This window comes from Lepisosteus oculatus, chromosome 5 (genome assembly GCF_040954835.1).
Source record: "Lepisosteus oculatus isolate fLepOcu1 chromosome 5, fLepOcu1.hap2, whole genome shotgun sequence".
Lineage (NCBI taxonomy): Eukaryota > Metazoa > Chordata > Actinopteri > Semionotiformes > Lepisosteidae > Lepisosteus > Lepisosteus oculatus.
In genome coordinates, this window is record NC_090700.1 from 36,133,378 (window position 1) to 36,152,260 (window position 18,883).

Here is an 18,883-nt window from a genome sequence, read left to right on the forward strand (position 1 = left end):
AGACTTTGAAGGGAAAAAAAGTGGGAAATTTAGTAAAGCCAAAAATTTGCGGAGAGAATGTGCGGGCTGGGTGTCGGTTGACTTCTGTGGAGGTGCTGGGTTGAAGGTCACCAGGCGCCGTCTCAGTGCCGTGCTCTCCTACAGGATGAACTGGACTCTGTCGATACGTCCGTAGTCATCAGTTCCTGCTCCCTGGCTGAAGCCCGCCACCTGCTGGACCATTTTCTGAAGGCCTCAATTGACAAGGTGAGCAGACAGGAGACGCCGGGTATGTTCAGACTAGGACAGGCACTAGGATCCAGTGTTCATAGGTGTGCGATACATTCTGCAGTATAAAAGATACCGAATGTCTTTTGGAATGCTTCCCTTTAGCATCTCAAAAGGTGAGGAAATGTTTATTGGTGTAAATACAGTAAGGGCATATTCTTATAACTAGAGGAGAGAATTCCTAGGTGGCACTGCATGGCCAAGTACTGCCAGGACATAGTCCAAAATTATTTCAACTTTTCAGAAAAAATAATAAAATATGCACTTAGCTAAGGTTTTCCCCCTTGTGGTGTGTGCAGGGACTGCAGGTGGCTCAGAAGGAAGCCCAGATCCGGCTGCTGGAGGGGCAGCTGAGACAGACGGATGTGATTGGCTCATCTCACAACCACGTGATTCTGGATGCTCTCAGAGAGAAGGCTGAGTGCAACCCTGAGCTGCAGGCTCTCATTCACAACGTCCAGCAGGGTCCGTCTTCTCAACCCCTTCAGCTTGCTTTTCTGCTCTCTACCAGATCTCCTCTTCTACTCTTTTAATTCTCTTTTTCTACCCCTCCTCCACTCAAAAATGCTAGATGCAGTATGTATTTTGGAGCCTACTGATGCAGGCTATACTGTTATGCCTTTGTTTTAAGCTGATCTGGATACCAGGAGATTTGAGGAAGCAAGTCCAAGGCAACTTAGTTCAATACTTGATTGCTGTTACAATCAGTTGCATGGAATATGGTTTGATACAATTAAATACATCCAATACAAAAATACAACATGTGCTTTTAAATTCCTTGTGGGCACTCACGCCCAAGCAGTTTTGTCTGTGTATTACAGTGAAAGCCACTTGGAAACCCTGCAGAGCGATTTACTGCCAGTGAGACAGGAGTCTATCACCATCTAGTGGTCAGCTTTGAGAGTATGTGTGAGAGAAAGTAGACACTCAGGGAGTGTTTGTGTCTCTCCACAGAAAATGGCTATGCCAGTACCGATGAGGAAGTGTCAGAATTCAGCCAGGCGTCCGAGGGCAGGTGAGCAATAAGAGATTGTTTTAGGAAATCGGATGGTGATGTTTAAAATTCTTAAAGGGATCACCAAAGTGAAGTCAGACCTTCTCTTCAAACCCAGGGTGGAGACCAGGACTACAGAGTGTTAACAAAGATTTAGTGCCTTTACAAGGTTTTTTAATGTGTTCCTGTATAATGGACAGCACCTTTCTGACCAGGTGTCATTTAATGAGTGACCACCAGCACTTTCTCTGTTGTCTAAAGTGCAAAGAGTTAAATGGAAAGAACTGAATACAGCGTACAGAGATTGCTGTTTCTGTTTAATAGTATATTAATTTTTGAATTGAATTGACTTGACTGAATAAACATGGAGCTGATTCTTGATTCTCTAATCAAGAGTTCTCAGTATAGTTTTGAACTATATTTCGAATTTATTTGACATCATTCGCTCTCAAATTACCAACGTCTTTTAACTTTCTGATTAAATGTATGGAAGAGATTACCGATGTGTCATAGTCAGCCTTTTGGAACGGTCATGAAGGCTTCTGACATTCTTGAAAACAGTTTCTTTGTCAAGCAAGGGCTTGATTGGAAATAGCTCATCAACACAATATCCAGCGATGGCTCAGCTTCCATCCTGGGAAAGAGCTCTGGATTTTCCTCCCTGGTGCATCACTGTCTCACTGCTTCTCATACTGTCATGACTCTGGAAGATGTCAAGTAGTCAACTTTATTCCTGCCAGAGCCCTGAACCCATCAAACCATTATACAATTCTTTATGGTTGTTTTGTCTTGGTTTGAGGAAATGCAATGCAATCAAAATGCAATGTGTTATAAATACCTGTTTTTACATATTATATTGATATTATGTAAAAACGGTTTAGCATAAATTACGAGAATATAATGCTTTGCTGTAAGGGGTGCAGGACCTCTAAAAGGTTAAAAATCTGTGCTCTAGACTGCTGTTTCAGTAAAGTGTGTTTGGGGGTGTAGAGGTGGATTTTTGAGCCTTTCTCTTTTTCAGTTTCTCACAGTCATACCAAATGAAGGTTTCAGCCAGTCAAGATGACTTCAAGCAGAAGGTAAGTGCTTCAGGCCCTTCCAGTTTGAAGATGTTTGGCCTGTCTGGGCTCCCGTGGTATTTCTTTGTGATTCTTGTCTTGTTTTCTCACACCCTTATGAGGGTGCGCCGAATTAGTTGCCGCTGCTTCAGCTTTTCCATCAGGAAATTCCCACTTGATGTGATTGTTGTGTTCCTCCCTGTCTTGGCTTGGCTGTCCCTTCACTCCAGCAGTTTTCTCTGACCGCTGTCCCCCATACTCCGCAGGGGGAGCCCCGGCTCTCTGCCCAGATGAAGGCGGTGTCGGCGGAATACTTAGGCCCTTCCCTGGACATATCCACCAAGAACATCACCAAGTCCCTGGCCTCGCTGACCGAGATCCGGGAGAACGGCATGGGCTTCTCCCTCCGGGACCCCTACTATCGGGACAAGGTGTCGCGCACGATCAGCCTCCCCACTCGAGGAAATACCTTGTGAGTGAACAACCTGTCTGCACAGAGAAAGGCAGCTGTGGTATGGCAACAAGCACAGGACAGAGCACAAAACGGACCACCTCCAACACTTGACAATGTCTGCACATTGCAGGTGTATGAATATGTGTACTGTGTAAAGACTTGTGCTGTTGCAAGAGGATGGGGATGAGCTGCCATTGGAATTTTTCTCATATTGTGGTATACAAAAGCTATTTCATGCTCTTTAAGCAGGACTGTTTCAATCATTGACTTCTAATTCTACCAAAAGCTCTACAGAACAATACCACCCCCTCTCTCCCCCTGCGCTCTACATTGGGCCAGCAGTCTGTGTGATGTCCTGAGCTCACTGTCTTCTACCTGTGTGTCAGTCCCAGGCAGTCCAGGGGCTCTGACACGTCTCCGCTGATGCGAAGGAAGTCGTACGATCGTGGACAGCCCTACAGGTAACCGTCAAACCCCATCAGTCCCATCTGCTCTTTGTGAACAAAGTGTTCCATTCTCTCCCCTTGACACTCAGCGGTTAGTAGCATCTACACCCTGGGCTGCTCCAGATGTCAACACTCACTTCAAAATGTTTTCTTATGAGGTGGGGTGGAAACTAAGGGACTCTTAGATCCCACTCGGTTCCATTCATTTGCCAGCATTTTTCTTCTAGACAGAAGCACAGCTACAGTATATTATGCTTTACTGGTGCAAAAATACCCACAGTATGGACAGATGACTTCTTTCAGTCTAAAATGTTGTTCAGTTGTCTCTTCCTTTCACTGCTCATTCTTCTGTAATGTGGGAGTTCCCATTCCTTGTACCTGTTGGATTTTATATGTGGCAACACATTTATTCTTGAACAACTAATAGCAGCTGAACCAAATTGTTACTGTATATAAGCATTAATCATTGAATTACCCAGTTAATGCCATCTTCATGTCTGAAAGGCTCTTAACGTGCTTTCAATTCAGATAATTGTGAAGCCTTGGGAAGTGTTCATATTAAGCATTTTCCCTTCCATTTGGGCAAGATGTTCATTCAATTTTAAGTAAATTAGATGGCCTGGAATTTGCCCAGAGGGAATATTGGGCTCTAAGCATTTATGGATGTTTACCAATATAATTCTTCTTAGGATTATCTATCAGACACTCTTTAATTTTCTGGTATTTTGTACTACTTTTTCTGAGCACATATGTTTTAACTGTGCGTTTTAGACTCGCTGGGAGCAGAATCTTTTTTTTTTTTTTGCACGGACCATTAATGCTGTCAGACATGATTACATCAGTGTCTCGAGTTCCCAGACCTCCGGCTGATTATGACTCCTCAGCTTTTGCCTCCTCGAGGCTCCGCTCACTTCCTGCTCCTCCTCCTCCTCTGCTCCTCAGGCCTGCTGACGTGGGGTACACCCCTCCTTCCTCCCCACCTCTGAGACCCCGAAATGACCGCAATGTCTTCTCCCGCCTCACCAGTAACCAGAGCCAGGGCTCGGCGCTGGACAAGTGAGTTTGTGCGGCCTCCTCTCCCCGCTCCTGCTCTGACGCGCGCGCCTAGGAGTGCCCTTTGTGTGACGCGCAGTAAACCGCAGCGGTAGCCCATGCCAGTATGACTTCTGTCACCTTTGTTTTTCCAGGTACCAAAGCAGTGGGGGGGGGGGAATTGTTTTATTGCTGAAGCGACTTCCTAGCGAATGCAGGAATTGAAGTTATTTAAGCAGACTTGTCATGAAGGGCCCATGTCTCCAATCATTAGTTTGCCATGCTTGAGGCCATATCAATAGATCTCCTTAGAAGTGGATTTTTTTTAAATGCATTTGCTGACCATCCAGTCATGCATTTAATTTTTTTTTGGCTTTGCCTACTCGTTCATTCTTTTTCCTCCTTTCCCTCACTCACAGTTGCCTACCAGATGATGGAGTTTGGTGCTGTTTAAACGGGTGGGCCAGCAACATGTCTGGGTTTCTCTTGTCTCAGAGATGCTGGGGTTAGGAAGAGGCAGATGATCTAGTTGTGGGTGGAGAGTATTATACCAGCTACGTGACATGGTTACATTTAAGACAAAGTCTCTTCAATTTCACCCTTTTTTATTTTATTTAATTTACTTTTAAGTTTTCTTCCATCGCTCAGTTTTGCATTTATGAGGGTTTGCTACAGTGGGCACTGGATCTTGTTGAACAAAGGGTTCAGGAGCTTGCGGTTGTGATAAACAAGTTGGCGCTGCTAAGTTGATTAGGAACTGTTGGTTTGGTGTCTTGGTGTCTTTCTTGCATTGTAATTGTGGATTAACTGAAAGGGAACAAGAGTGTCTCTCTTCATATTTTCCCTTTTCTATCTTGACTTTTGTTTAAATAACCTAAAGGGGTTGGGTGTCTGTTAGATAAAATGCTTGTTGGAGACTCAGTTGTTGGGAACTTGGAATCTTTTTATTTGTTGTCCTTTAAGGTAAGTGGCAATAATATGGAGGCTAGTCAGTTCTGTGGCTAAGGTAATTGCTTTTAGCTTTTTGTATCTCACCTTGTACAAATTATTCACCACCTTGTGTTGTCTTCTTGAGGTGAGATGTGAAACCTGAGTTCCTATTGGAAGCGCACCTGTAGCAGTTCTTTTGATATGTTGTTTTTGTTCTCGTCTCTGTAAGCATTTTTAGATCAATGCTGGTTTATGATTTGTGTGTTAACACTGCATTTTATATTGAAAATTAATACTAAGCGACATGAGCAAGGGCAGTGATTTATCATATGAAGGTACAGTCACGTGGTGTTGTAGTCGAACAGGGATGTTAAATTAAAAACAAAATGCTTTCTCGTTCTTGCATGTTATTGGGAAGCATTTCTTCCTTCATGTGTTCATACTGTATGTCTGTCCATTGATTTCCCTGAGTAACCAAAATAAGTGCTTCGTCTCTTGGGTATGCCAAGGCAGAATCTTTATTCAAGACCCAGGAGATATAGTTTGCGTGTGTGATATAGCAACAGTTCATACCAATTTCAGATTCTTCTCTGCACTGTAACATTTTGGTTTTGCTCAGCTTAACATTATTGCACATAGAGACACGTCATGCCCTCTGTTCTAGACTGGAATGCAAAGATCATGTTTGAAAGACATCAAAGACCCAGCAGAGTGACATCCTGTAGATTTCTCTTATCTATGCAAATTTCCCGTTGGATCAAAGATTAGAGCTAGAAAAATTAAGGCGATGACTGAAATGTGGTTTGAATGTATTAAGAGTGTCACAGTCTTTTCTTATCTATTAATCAACCAGAAAAAGGCTATTCATTACCCTAATGTGACTTAAGACCGATTGCACTGTTGCATTTCCACTTGAACCAATCAAAAGTCAATATTGTTTCCCACAATACTGTACATGACTCATTATGGGGACTGTGTGTGATCATAATTTATTTTAAGGTACTAAGTTCAGCAGTACTGAATAGTCACTTTAATTTACATCAAGCATGCCTGCCATTAAATATTCTAAATTAGTCACTAAGCGGCGAAACACACAGCAGCAGTAATGGTGTCACCAAGGTCCCCAAGGAAGAAAAGGACATTATAAGTATTGTGGCAGCTGAATCAAAGTGATGGCTTTTGAACCATGAAATAGGTGTGCAAAAATTCCTAATTTGAAAACGGCTGCATGTGACTAATTCTCTTTTCATGCTTGATGAACGGAGGTTTTGACTGAATCTGTATAAGAGAAGGGTGCTCATATAAATTTCCTGTTGCCTTTTTATATGACAAAATCTCCAGGAATGTTTTGCAGAAGTTTCTGATGAATTCAGACTTGAATTCCCTGCTGCCAGTTACAGGAGGACTGTTGGAATACTCTTTTGCAAGGGGAACCACTTGTGCTCATGTGTTTCCTGCAATGATAATGGTCACTATTTGGACTCCAGATGTTATTAAATACGTTTATTTTTTTTCCCTATTTAAGCGTTTCTGGAGCAAATCGTACAATATCACAAAAGGTTTTGCAGCTCCTCCTGTGATTGGTCAGGGTGATCCACTGGTGACCTGTAATAACCTTCCTGATCTTGGCATACCTCCTTCCTGCTAACCCAACCCCTGTCTGCTTGCTTCCCAGACGCCTTTCCCTGTCCATCCTGTTTCCGATCTCCCCTAATCCTGCTGCTGTTCTGTCCCTAGGTCTGATGACAGCGACTCCTCTGTCTCGGAGGTGCTCAGGTATAGATCTCTCTCTGTCTGTCTCCAGTACTCCAGCCTGTGTTGTCAGCCTGCCCCTCGCTCTGGGTCTGAGCTGCTATATGCTGTCTGCATGCCTACCTGAGTGTTTCCCCTCCCCAGCTTCTTTCTCTTCTCTGAGTTCTCTTTTCTCCCCGTCTCAAATAATAACTGAATGAACCTTATAGTTTAAGAATCCTGGTCAGGTAGAGATCAACAATAGGATGCCACATTTAACAGAGAATGGTTTTAGGAGTAGCAGAAAGCATGACCTTCCTTTTTAAGCCAAAAAAAGAAAACATTTTATCCAAAACCACCCTGCATGAATTCCCCCCATGGACAAGTTGCAGATTTTTTTTCCCCATATGTTTTATCCAAAGTTTGTATCAAAATACGCTGGGACAGGCACGCTGATCCAAGTATCTGTTGTTTTAAAACAAATGCCATTTTTTTTTTCCCCCCAATGAAAAATAAACACACTGAAAAATAAAGTCAAGATTATTGTCCGGATTTGCAAAGAAAATTGAAGCTTGAAATTCGCAAGTGTTTTCGTTTAAGAAAAACTCTTAAACGAAAGAGTTTCTCCGGGAAGCCATTTTGTTTGCAGAAAAACTTTTTTAGATTATCAAGCACTAAGGCAGCCACTACTGGTTTCGTCTGCTGGCTCTTGCCTGTTGTAAAACGCACCAGCATCCCATGTTTGATTTTCAACTTCCTATCTTGTTGTGTTACAGATTGCACTGAAGTCCTAATGGACTTCATTACCTTTATTACCTGTATTAGGCGGCAGATGAGGCCATCAGTGGGACACATGCAGTTTGAGGATACAGAGGGAGGTTTCACTTTTGGAAAGAAGCATCTTCAGCACTGGTCCATTGGAGTCCTGGTCTGACAGGATGTCTGGGTTTCCTTAAGTGCTCATTGAAGGACTGTGCAAAGGATTGATGATTTAAAGAGAACAGACCAGGCTACTGGAATGTGGCCCTTGAAAAGCTATAGTGGAGTCACTTGATTTACTGTGGTTGAAAGATGCTCCCTTGTGACTAAAGACAATGTCTTTTATCCCACTCCTTGATGCTTCTTGTTCCGGAAGCATACAAATAAAAACACCCACTGCGTTGCAATTTGAGCCATTTCACACTGGCCCTTCTACTTAAGGCAGAAACCTGGGTGGAGGATATTTTATGTTTCTTTGCTTATTTTCAATTAATGTGGATAGACAAAATGCAGTTAAAATAAACTTGTGCAGTTAAAGAGGCACAAGTGAGAGGAATCTGTTAACGGTTCGTTCTGTCTCATTTTAGTCCCTCTTGATAGTACTTGGAACAAACCCCAATCCAGAAAGGAACAGCAGGGCTCCAGACTAAAAAAAATACTTGGCAGCCACTGGTTCCTAAAATGAAATATTTAGGTGCCAAACGACTTTTTTTAGTCGTCAAATTACAGATTCAAAATAGTTCGTCTGCAATGCACCCAATAAACATGGCACATGCGGTGTTGTTATCATACGTCTTTGATACATTCATTAGCAAGATTTGGGAGGCATATTTTGTGAACAGTAATTCCTCGCGTGCGGTCATGTAGACTGCATTAAATTTCATTTTCAGTTCTTGAAAGTCTTTGTCACAATCGCGAGACACACAGCCCGGGCTGAAGGTGTCGGCCTTCGGGCACACTTCGAAATTCCACAATCGCGAGCTTCAGTGTTCTATAATGTACGGAACTGATCTTATCAAATGCAGTATGCTTCTGACTCCCGTGTCTTTTTGTCGTTTCTTTTTTTAAATGGTTCATCCTTTGAAAAACTCAGTTTTCCCTTTTCTGACCGGTTTTAGAACATAAGTCACAATATATCATTTGTTTAACTTTATCATACCTAAGCCAAGCAAATTCCTGAAGCCACGAAGTTCTGAAACGTCGATCAGGCCTGTTGACGCATTAATCTTACTCTAAAATGTCCCAAGTCTGTTTTCAAACTGCGTTCATGTGGAACGCTTGCAGTAGCCTGTGTTCTAGTGCTTGGCTTCTTAGCTTGATACCTCTTAACCAAGTCACTGCCGTGTGCTGTGATGAAGGGACGGAAAGGCGTGCACTCTAAAAATGTAATTAAGTAACACCTCATTACTGTGTGAAATTTGATCACATATCGACACAAAATAACGGAGTTTTGGGGTCTGTCGCTAATGGCGACTAAATTTTAAATTATTGTCGCAAATTCTTTTTTTGTCGCATTTGTGAGCATTTCAGTCGCAGTCTGGAGCCCTGAACAGTTTAATGCAGATACGGATACCCAACCTTACACCAGTTTACTACTTTATTTTGTGTGAATTTCATTACTCAAGAGCACAACAGCAGTGTCTTGACTGAGATTTAAACCTACAACCTACTACTCAACAGTCCAGAACCTTAACCACTGTTTCACATTGCTGCCCTGCAGGCAATATGCGGGTTGAGGAAAGGGAAAACCCACTATAACAAAAAGGACAGGTGAGCACCCCAAATGCATGCACCCCAGTTCTCAGGGGGCAATAGTGCTGACCGCCATGTCACTACACCCCTGCAATCTGGAACAAAATTTGGCAGCTTATAAAGTCTGAACAGGATCAAACTGGTAAATATAGAGAGAAAGCAGAAAATCTTTTTGCAGTAACTGATGCAGTAGCATCAGATTTTCACCAGATGTCATAAGCATCACGTGAATCGCTTCTAAAACTCTTCTTTCTGCTTTAATGTGCCTCTTACATTAATTGGTGTGTTTTTCAGAATAATTAATTCATCCCCATCACTGCAGAAAACCTTCAGACCACTTTTTTTACAGCCTAAAAAATCCTTTTGTATTTACTGGAAAGATTCCCTTTGTTCAGCTGGTAACAATGACCATGTTAACATAGACAAAGTTTGTTTTTGTTTTTACAATGAAAAAGTTAATTTTTCTATATGCAAAAGGTCAGACGATAATAAATGAAGAACACAACGATTATAAATCATAATCATACCGTTATATTCCCTGTAGCCATAAGGCTCAATCCAGATGCCTCCTTGTACTTCATATTTCACAATCTAATGGAATTGCAATAGTGTTAGCTAAATTACTGAGCTCATGCATCTAGCCTTTCACATTTCTTGGACACATTTGTTCCAGTTTTGGTTTTTACTTTTTAATATGTGTCACATTGATTTCATTATCTGAAGATTGCTTCAAAGGAAAGAAATATAAAGGGTTTTTTATTGGCTTTTTTCCTGTACTTTGCCTCAGTAGGGAACATATGAACAGAGCAGTATCCCTCACCTTTTGTCCAGCATGACAAAATGAGAGAGTAGACAGTCTTTTTTGGTGTTTTGTTGAAAAAGCAGGTTTTTAATTGCACAATCAGTCATTTCGTGGGTTGTGAAGTAGGTAGGCATTGTCTATAAAGTTACCGTCCTTGCTCAGCGGGGTTTGCCATCACTGCAGTGCGGTAACAGAACGCTGCTTCATTTCTGCAACAGAATAAAAATGTAGCACTTGAACTATCTCCCAGGATGCTCTCCTGCTTAAAACCCGTCTCCTTCCAATCCGTTTAATTGCTGCCAGTGCTGTCATCCCAGAACTCCAGAAACATGCACATGGGAAAAAACCCAAGGAAAATTAGGAAAAAAGCATGCTGTTTTCCCTCCTAACTGTGGGGATCTTCAGTGGGAGAGCAGTCTGAGACCGACCAGGCTTGGGAACACCTCCGATTTTTGCCTTACATGGGGCAGACCATAGTCTGTATGAAGGTCTTTAAAACAGCATGATAAGGTTCATTCAGAACACTTCCCAATTTTTTTTCTTTAAGTTGCTTAGTGTAGTCCCTGTAACCCTGTAAAAGTTGAATCATCTCAGTTTTTTTCTTAGTTTTCCACATCCAGATTTAGGAGACCACCTTAGGCCAAGTCTGTGTGTTGGCACTGGAGATCTTGACTGAGCCCTGTAGTCGCACACACCTGGGAACGCCATGGACCACCATAGCGATCTGAACAAATATTGCATGTTGACGTTTTTTTCTGTACTGTCTCTTGTTTTAGCTCTGTGTGTCTTTACAAAGCTTTATCTATAGTCTGTGCTGTTCTGGGTTTGGCTGATGTGATTTTTTTTTTCCGGTTTGGCTTACTTGCATGTAGCTTTCCTCCATATTGTTTTGGGGAGCTTGGGGGTGTTGTATCTGAGTCTCCACAAAGCCATGGTGCCGATCTGCGGACTGTGGGTTGAACAGTCCACGTTCTATGGTTGTATTTTGACAGTACAGGAGCACACCTGCTGCGGGTAAGTCAGATTCCTGTGGGGCTTGTGGAACGCTAAATAAAGTCATTCTTCTGCTACATTTAAACTCTCTGTTAAGTTCTCTGTTTCCCTTGTTAGCATATTAAATACTTTAGGTTTCCTTTCCTGTGGTGTTCAGATGTTCTGACTGGTTTGTTGTATCCCTCTATAGACTGGGCATTTAATTTTTTTGCCTTGTGATTGATTATGTATTAACCTAAGGAATGTCCATGCTAATAATAGCTTGTCTTTGGTAAGAGCAATTGGAGCAAAAATTATTGGCATGACCACAGAGTGAATGATGGTAAGGAACAAGTGCTAGGAGACACACTGGGTTTTTAAGGACAAGGAAAGCCAAAGCACCAATTACAGCAAGATGGTCAAGATGTCAATAGAGAAGTTATGATCTTCTGTGCCTCACTGCTACACATTTAGCTTAGTAAGTAGATATTAAATGGTTTACGTTAAACACATTTAAAAACAATTAAAAACATTCTGGAACATGTTGAAAAATGTAGCAAGATTTGGCCTTTACAAACCGCTCCGAAGGCTGACTGCCCACACCCCGCAGGAGAGCCTACTTGAGAGTCCCAATGAGCATTGTCCATATTGCACCCTATCCCACTCCCCAGAAGCCTTGATGACTGATGGTGGGGACAGAGATCCCACGAATAACACCAATGTAACATTGGTGGTCAGTAATGGAAATTGATCTGCTGATTTCACGCTCATACAAACAATGAAGAAGCTCACTGTGCCAAAAGCCGGCCCTCCCTCCAAACATGAATGCACTTTGGGTGTCCTTAAGAGTGCTTTCCACTGTGAGATCTATTACAGAAAAAAAAAGAAGTATAGCAAAATGTGTATCCGTAATGAAATTGTTCAACAGGTTTGTTCTTGTTTCTGTATGCTGGAGATAATTTACATTGTGTGCTTGTAAGTTATCTCCTTAAATGTTCAAGGTTTGTCCATTTAATTAAAACTGTGACAGAACAGCCATTTTAGTTTTTCCTTACAGTTTTAAATCCTGTGCATATTGGAATGCTTTGGAAGATAAAGCTTGCACCTGTCTTGACCCTTGCTATGTCCTCATTTAGGGGGCTCTTGTTGCACAAGCCCAGACCGTTCCCTGCAGTATCCGTGGTGATTGTCAGTGTTTCAGAGCTAGACCAGTTTTGTCTTTCATCCTGTGCTCTGTTGAGTTCCCACGGCATGCTCTTCTGTCAGAGGAACCACTGTTCAGAGTGAAGGCAAAAAACCTTCAGCTGTTTCTGGGGTGGAAAATGAGTTATAATACCTAGGGAAAAGTGTCTGGCGAAACCTCATGGAGATCTGATATTCTAAATAAAAAGCATACACACATCATTTCAATGTCAAGCAGTCTTAGTTGATAGAATGTGTCCTGTACTGACTAGTATGACAATTTCTTTCCTTTAGAATCAGAGCTGTGGTTCACTTTCCCAGCTTCTCAGTTGTCTTTGTACAGTTCCCCAGCAGGGGGAGCCATAGGGACAGGAGTCAGACATGGGAGGCTGCATTTCTCCACAAGCATTCAATTTCTTTGTATGTCATTTTTAGCAGACAGAGGTGGTGGCAAAAGTCGCAGAAAGATCGGCAAAATAAGAGCAATAGGTTTTGCTTTGAGCTTTTGTTTTGGTGTTAGTCCCATGGCGAGCTTTGCAATTTGAAAAAAGGAAAAAAAAATCTTTAAAAACACACTTGTTTTACATTGTGTTATGTCAGAGCCTGAAGGCAAAATTACAGAACATTAATAAAACAACCCGCCGAAAAAAAACTAATCTCAGGCAGAGGTTTTGCACAGAGGAGGATATTTTTTTTTTTGTCGTCTATAAATACAGCATCTGAGATCAAGGATTATATGTAAATATCTTCGATCTTCCCTCTTGCATCTGTGTGTCACAGATTCTCCTTACGCGACACTTCTGAGCATTAAGTCCCGCACAACATTTTTTGCCGAGGCTGTTTGAAGTGCCTTTGGGGAGCTGGGTACTGAAGCTCTTTGGTGTTTAATTGGGAAGATCTCTCTTCCCATTAGGCAGACCCCGGCACAGGGATCTCGTCAAGTGAAACAACTCTGCCTGCCTGACTGTGCCTGTGTTTGAATATTTATCAGGGAAAAAACAGCCAGCCAGTCAGCCTCATTCTCTTCTCCAGCAGCTTTTATGCTGTGAAAAATTGCAGCACTTTGGTTTATATATTTATTTATTGCAGTTTTTAAAAAGTAGGACACACACACACACTTCCCATCCCCACACACACTCCTCTTACTTCCTTAGTCCCAGAAATAAGCAGAATATTTTTTGTGCCATTTTTTTAATGTTGGATTTTAACTTTTTTTAAATGTGTCCTATTGGAACTAAGTGTCAACGATGGAGATATTTGTCAGTCACTAAAATTGATATTATTGTGACTGTTGTAGAACTTGTGTGCTTTATTACTATAACGCTTATTTGTAAGTAGGTCTGACTCTCTTGAGCCCTTCAGTACATTGTTATAGATGTAAATGTGAGCCCTGGTGTTTAACCAAGTTACGCCAGTAGTGAAGATGGGCTGACTCTTCAATGGGGTGTGGACACAGCCTTGTTCCTTTGGCACAGCTGCAGACAGGCTGGCGATGAGCGCACGCCCATGCTGGGGTCTTATCGATTGATTGTGTGTATTTCTGACAGGGGAGTGATCAGCCCTGTGGGCGGGGTAAAGGGAGGCAGAACTGCACCCCTGCAGTGCGTCTCTGTGGCGGAGGGCCACTCCAAACCTGTGCTGTGTCTGGACGCCACAGACGAGCTCCTCTTCACTGGATCCAAAGGTACGGTATGGCCGCTCCGCTCACTCTTCAGTTAGGTGAGAGCTTTGGCCATTGTATATTATTATTTGCTTCACTGAGAAAGCCTTCTCCACGGAGATTTACATATTTAATTGAATCATCTGCACCAAGAGACTGAAATAAGAGAAATGCAGCAGTATGCACAGAGCAGACACTCACACAACAGCATCTGGTAAGTTGGTCTTATGCAGAGCATGCTGCAGACAATCGTGCACAAGTCTGGAGTTATTTTGATACGGCCAGCAGCCATATCACCCTGCAACTCACAACTGGCAGCCCACTGAAGCTAAGCAGGTGTGAGCCTGGTCAGTACCTGGATGGGAGACCTCCTGGGAAAAACTAAGGTTGCTGCTGGAAGAGGTGTTAGTGGCGCCAGCAGGGGGCGCTCACCCTGCGGTCCATCTGGGTCTTAATGCCCCACTATAGTGATGGGGACACTTTACTGTAAACAGGCGCCGTCCTTCGGATGAGACATAAAACTGAGGTCCTGACTCTCTGTGGTCATTAAAAATCCCAGGATGCTTCTCGAAAAGAGTAGGGGTGTAACCCCGGTGTCCTGGCCAAATTTCCAATTGGCCCTTACCAATCATGGCCTCCTAATAATCCCACTCTATGAATTGGCTACATTACTCTGCTCTCCTCCCCACTGATGGCTGATGTGTGGTGAGAGGACTAGAGCACTATGGCTGCCGTCGCATCATCCAGGTGGATGCTGCACATTGGTGGTGGAGGGGAGTCCCCATTACCTGTAAAGCGCTTTGAGTGGAGTGTCCAGAAAAGCGCTATATAAGTGTAAGCAATTATTATAATTATAATTATTTTATTTTTTTAAATTTAAAATGTAGCACTTCCAAAAACATTTTTTGAGTAGCACACCCACCCATTGCAATAGCCAGCTGTTTTTCACATTTCTGGTCACGACTACAAATCTTGCAGCCGCACACGGGAAAAGGAGGCAGTGTAGGCAGACCCCTCTGTCCTGCCCACCTTTAAGCCACTGGTCTTTTACCACATTGCAGTACCTCAGGATCAGTGCTCATGGGAGGAGAGGAGTGTCCCTCAGCGTTCATGCTGTGAGCTTGCAAGTATAGGGGGAATTCAGAGCCGAGACCCTGGCTGACCAATTCCACCTTGCCCTCGGAGGTGCTCAATTGTACACCACTGCTTGGGAAATCCTGTCACAGCTGGTTACTGACCCAGCCTGGGATCGTGAAGCTCAAGCTGTGCTCAGGCTTGAGCCTTTACTGATATGAAATTTATGCCATATGGATGAAAGCGTTTTTTGGCAAACCTTTCAGTTTGACTATGTTTTGAGGTAGTTATTTTATTAAAACATGACTCTGTGATTATAAAAGGATTTCATAAATATTAAATTTTTATCAGCGTATGTGATGTTTGTACCTTTAATTTATATTTTTAATTAGGTTGGCAAAATCTAATCTTAAACATATTCTGTAAGCTCGTATATGATTAGTCAAAAGTTTGAATGGCAAAACTAGCAAGACAAAATATGCACTGATGAAGCAAATGTCTATTAGCAGTGAACAATAATAAAAATGCTCGTAGAAAATAATAAAATTAACAGCTTGAGGGGCATCTTAATTTGAGCCTCTTTAAGAGCAGTTGGAAAATGTATCACTTGAGAGAAAAGAAATGGTTGAGAAAAATATGAGAGGAGACCATTTGGCCCATTAAGCCTGTTTGTCTGCTAGTAGAGAACTAATCCAAGAGTCTCATCCAGACCTGTCTTGAGAGAAGCCAGGGTATTGGCTTCTACAGCGTGGCTGGTTTAAGCCCACAGTCTTTTGTAGAAGAAATGCCCCCTGTTCTAAGTAGTTGTTCTGAGAACATAGTTTCCACCTGTGCGCACTGCTGAGTCTGAAGAAGTCTGCTGGCTTGCCTTTCACAATCCCCTAAGGCACTGTTGATAATTGGAAGAGGACCCTGTGCACTCTTCTCTGTTCAAGACTAAAAAGATTCCATTCTGTTCCATGTAGAACATTCACTTACGCTGCAGATCTTATCTGGCTGCTCTTTTCTGGACTGATTCTAGAACAGCAATGTTATTGTTGCAATATTGTGGCCAACATTTTACCTATATTCTGTAGAAGCTCTTATTAGTAGAGGGGAAAATGGAGAACTTCACTGAGAGGAGAAGAAGAGGATGAATAAGTTAAAACCATCCAGAGACACAGTAGAACATCGTATCTCCATCCTTTTGACCAAAAACCTTACAAGCTCTCTCCAGCTTAGCTACCTTTTGAGGTGGGTTTCCTTCCCCTTCTGTGGCTCCTGCTATAAATAAGTCTGGAATAAATTTGAAGTCAAGTGGAGATGGATATATGAAAGGTGACCTTCTGCCTTCAGTGCTTGATCAAGCAATATACCACAGTCCTGGTCACCGGGGATGGGGTTGTGACATTTTATTAACTTGGTCTTGAGCAGCTCTGGGTTTGCAGCCTGAACGAGCACCAACTGAATCATTCCCCACAGAGAGAACGTGAAGACTGATTAAAACTGAAAGGTCACTAACAGCTCCTGAAGAGACCTTTTTTCGTTTAGTGTTCTGCTTTTCGGGCCTGTCTGCTGTCAGTTTGGGAGGAGAAAAACAAGACTGCGACCACGGCAATTTCGTTTTTTTAACAATTGTTTCCAATTCCGTTGGTTATATTTACCCACCTGATTTGGGACTGCCAGCTGGTGTGTCTACACAGCTTCGAGCCCCACAGCCACACATGCGGAGAGTGAGCCGCTGTAAACGGACGCCTCCGATTTGTCCTTTATTCAGCCACCTGGCGCTATAGAATTTCTGAAAGGAAATAGAACCCCTGCTTGAACACATTGACTCCAAGCACCAAGTGAAAGGTACCTCTATTCCCAGTGGCTACAGTAAAGCAGACACAAGAGGAGTGTAAAGACTGCACTGTAAGAGTGGAAGTGTCATAATAGCGAGAGCCCTCATGAGCAGCTCTAGTCTTATAGTGCAGCATCTACACTACTCTTTTGGCTTCTTCACTGCAGATCGTTACCTTTCTGTTTACCACTGAACAATGTCTGGGTCAACAGGGAATGGTTCTGTGTGCAGGTATTCAGACAATTTCCCATGGTCAGACATTCACAGCAAGTCAGTGTTGAGGAATGAGTGACAGCCCTGTTGGTTTAGGATGAGGAGGGGAGCTGAATTACAATTCTCTTCTGCGTGTGTCGACAGTACCCCCGGCTGGACATGTCTGTAACGTGCTTCAGCACTGTAGATGGAGCTCAGTAATGACTTCTCTCCAATCTCTTTTTTTTTTTTTGCTCCCTGTGCGCTATAGACCGCACGTGTAAGATGTGGAACCTGGTGACAGGGCAGGAGATTGTCACCCTGAAGGGTCACCCCAACAACGTGGTGTCGGTAAAATACTGCAGCAGCTCCTGCTTGGTCTTCACCGTCTCTACCTCCTTCATCAAAGTGTGGGACATCCGTGACTCCGCGAAGTGTGTGCGCACCCTCACGTAAGGTTTTCCTCTCGCCTTATTCCCTTGCAGAGATATCCCTCAAGGAGTGACTGCTTAAATTCCCGCATGCTGCATGTTTTTCACTGGGATGAACGTGTCCCGTAGTTCAGAGGGAAACTTTGCGGTTGGATGCTGAAAATCAGTAGTCGCACATGTGTAGCGAGCGCAGCCGTCCATTTTCTCCTGAATCTGACCCACGTGCTGCACGGGAGGTTGATGGCATTTTGGTCATGATCCGGCCCTCTTATTTCGCCCCAACCCTCAGGTCCTCTGGTCAGGTTATCTCAGGGGATGCCTGTGCCGCCACCACAACCCGCACCATCACCACAGCGCAAGGGGAGTACCAGATCAACCAGATCGCTCTGAACCCCTCTGGCTCGGTGCTGTACGCCGCCGCTGGCAACACCGTGAGGACCTGGGATCTGAACAGGTGAGGGGGGGTTGGGGGGGCTTCCCGGCTGTCACCCACACTCTCCTGTCACGCCAGTCACGCAGTCTCAGATCCTTCACCGTGCCCCGATGAGACCTGCCACGCGCTTTTGTGCCAAAGCTGATGTCATCGCTGGCCCCTTATTACACATTCTTCATGCATTACCGTCAGTAAGAAGAAAACTCCTGAGGTGGTTTACTGATGCTTTTTGATGAGATTAAATTAAAATTCTGTTGGTTGGCTAAGAAAATCAAGTGGACGTGGAAGGCTCAGTTTTTTTTATAATAAATGATGGCTACCAGACCATCCCTGTGCCTGCCGCCTACTGTAACTCACCTCCTCACCCTGAGGAGGTCGCTGTGCCTCCCTGTGCTAAGTCACTTGGATGAGACAGGAAATTGGGGCCGCAGCAGGTCACTGTGTAGTAACTTAAAGTCCTTTGTAGCTAAAGTCATCTGTTAAATCACTTATTATGGGGTGGTGGAGATTTTTTTATATATATATGTCTGGGTCGTTAATTTGACCATTTAAGGGGGGCTTGTTGGACTCGGTTCTGGGAGGACCTTTTTTTCCAGCCTGAGCTCCATTACAGTCTGGGTCTAATTAATTAATTAACTGCCTTGGTGCAACTATTGTAACTTTGCTCCGAGGTGTTTTTTTTAAGTAACTGTTTTTGTAGTCAGCGTTTTGAGTAATGATGACTGTTGTTTGTAAAAGACCTTAAGGTACACTCTGTATATATTTAATTAAGAAAATTAGCGAAATAAATGATTGGTTAATAATTAACTAGCAGCTCGATCACCCTGCAAATCACAGCTGACAGCCCACTGAAGCTCAGCAGGTCTGATCTTGGATGGGAGACCTCCTGAGA

General features: G+C 43.2%; 1 protein-coding gene across 3 annotated transcripts in view; it reads left to right on the plus strand.

The window, feature by feature from the left end:
* Positions 1 to 18,883, plus strand: part of kif21b (kinesin family member 21B) — a 71,646-nt gene that overhangs the window by 37,743 nt on the left and 15,020 nt on the right. For 2 of the 3 annotated variants that reach the window (XM_015342640.2, XM_015342641.2), the window contains exons 21-31: positions 145 to 246; positions 567 to 732; positions 1,222 to 1,282; positions 2,283 to 2,340; positions 2,586 to 2,791; positions 3,160 to 3,234; positions 4,162 to 4,275; positions 6,919 to 6,957; positions 13,927 to 14,063; positions 17,399 to 17,579; positions 17,848 to 18,012. In XM_015342640.2, the coding sequence (XP_015198126.2) occupies positions 145 to 246; positions 567 to 732; positions 1,222 to 1,282; positions 2,283 to 2,340; positions 2,586 to 2,791; positions 3,160 to 3,234; positions 4,162 to 4,275; positions 6,919 to 6,957; positions 13,927 to 14,063; positions 17,399 to 17,579; positions 17,848 to 18,012 (1,304 nt within the window). The remainder of the gene's footprint in view (positions 1 to 144; positions 247 to 566; positions 733 to 1,221; positions 1,283 to 2,282; positions 2,341 to 2,585; positions 2,792 to 3,159; positions 3,235 to 4,161; positions 4,276 to 6,918; positions 6,958 to 13,926; positions 14,064 to 17,398; positions 17,580 to 17,847; positions 18,013 to 18,883) is intronic. The other variant, XM_015342642.2, reaches the window with a different exon arrangement.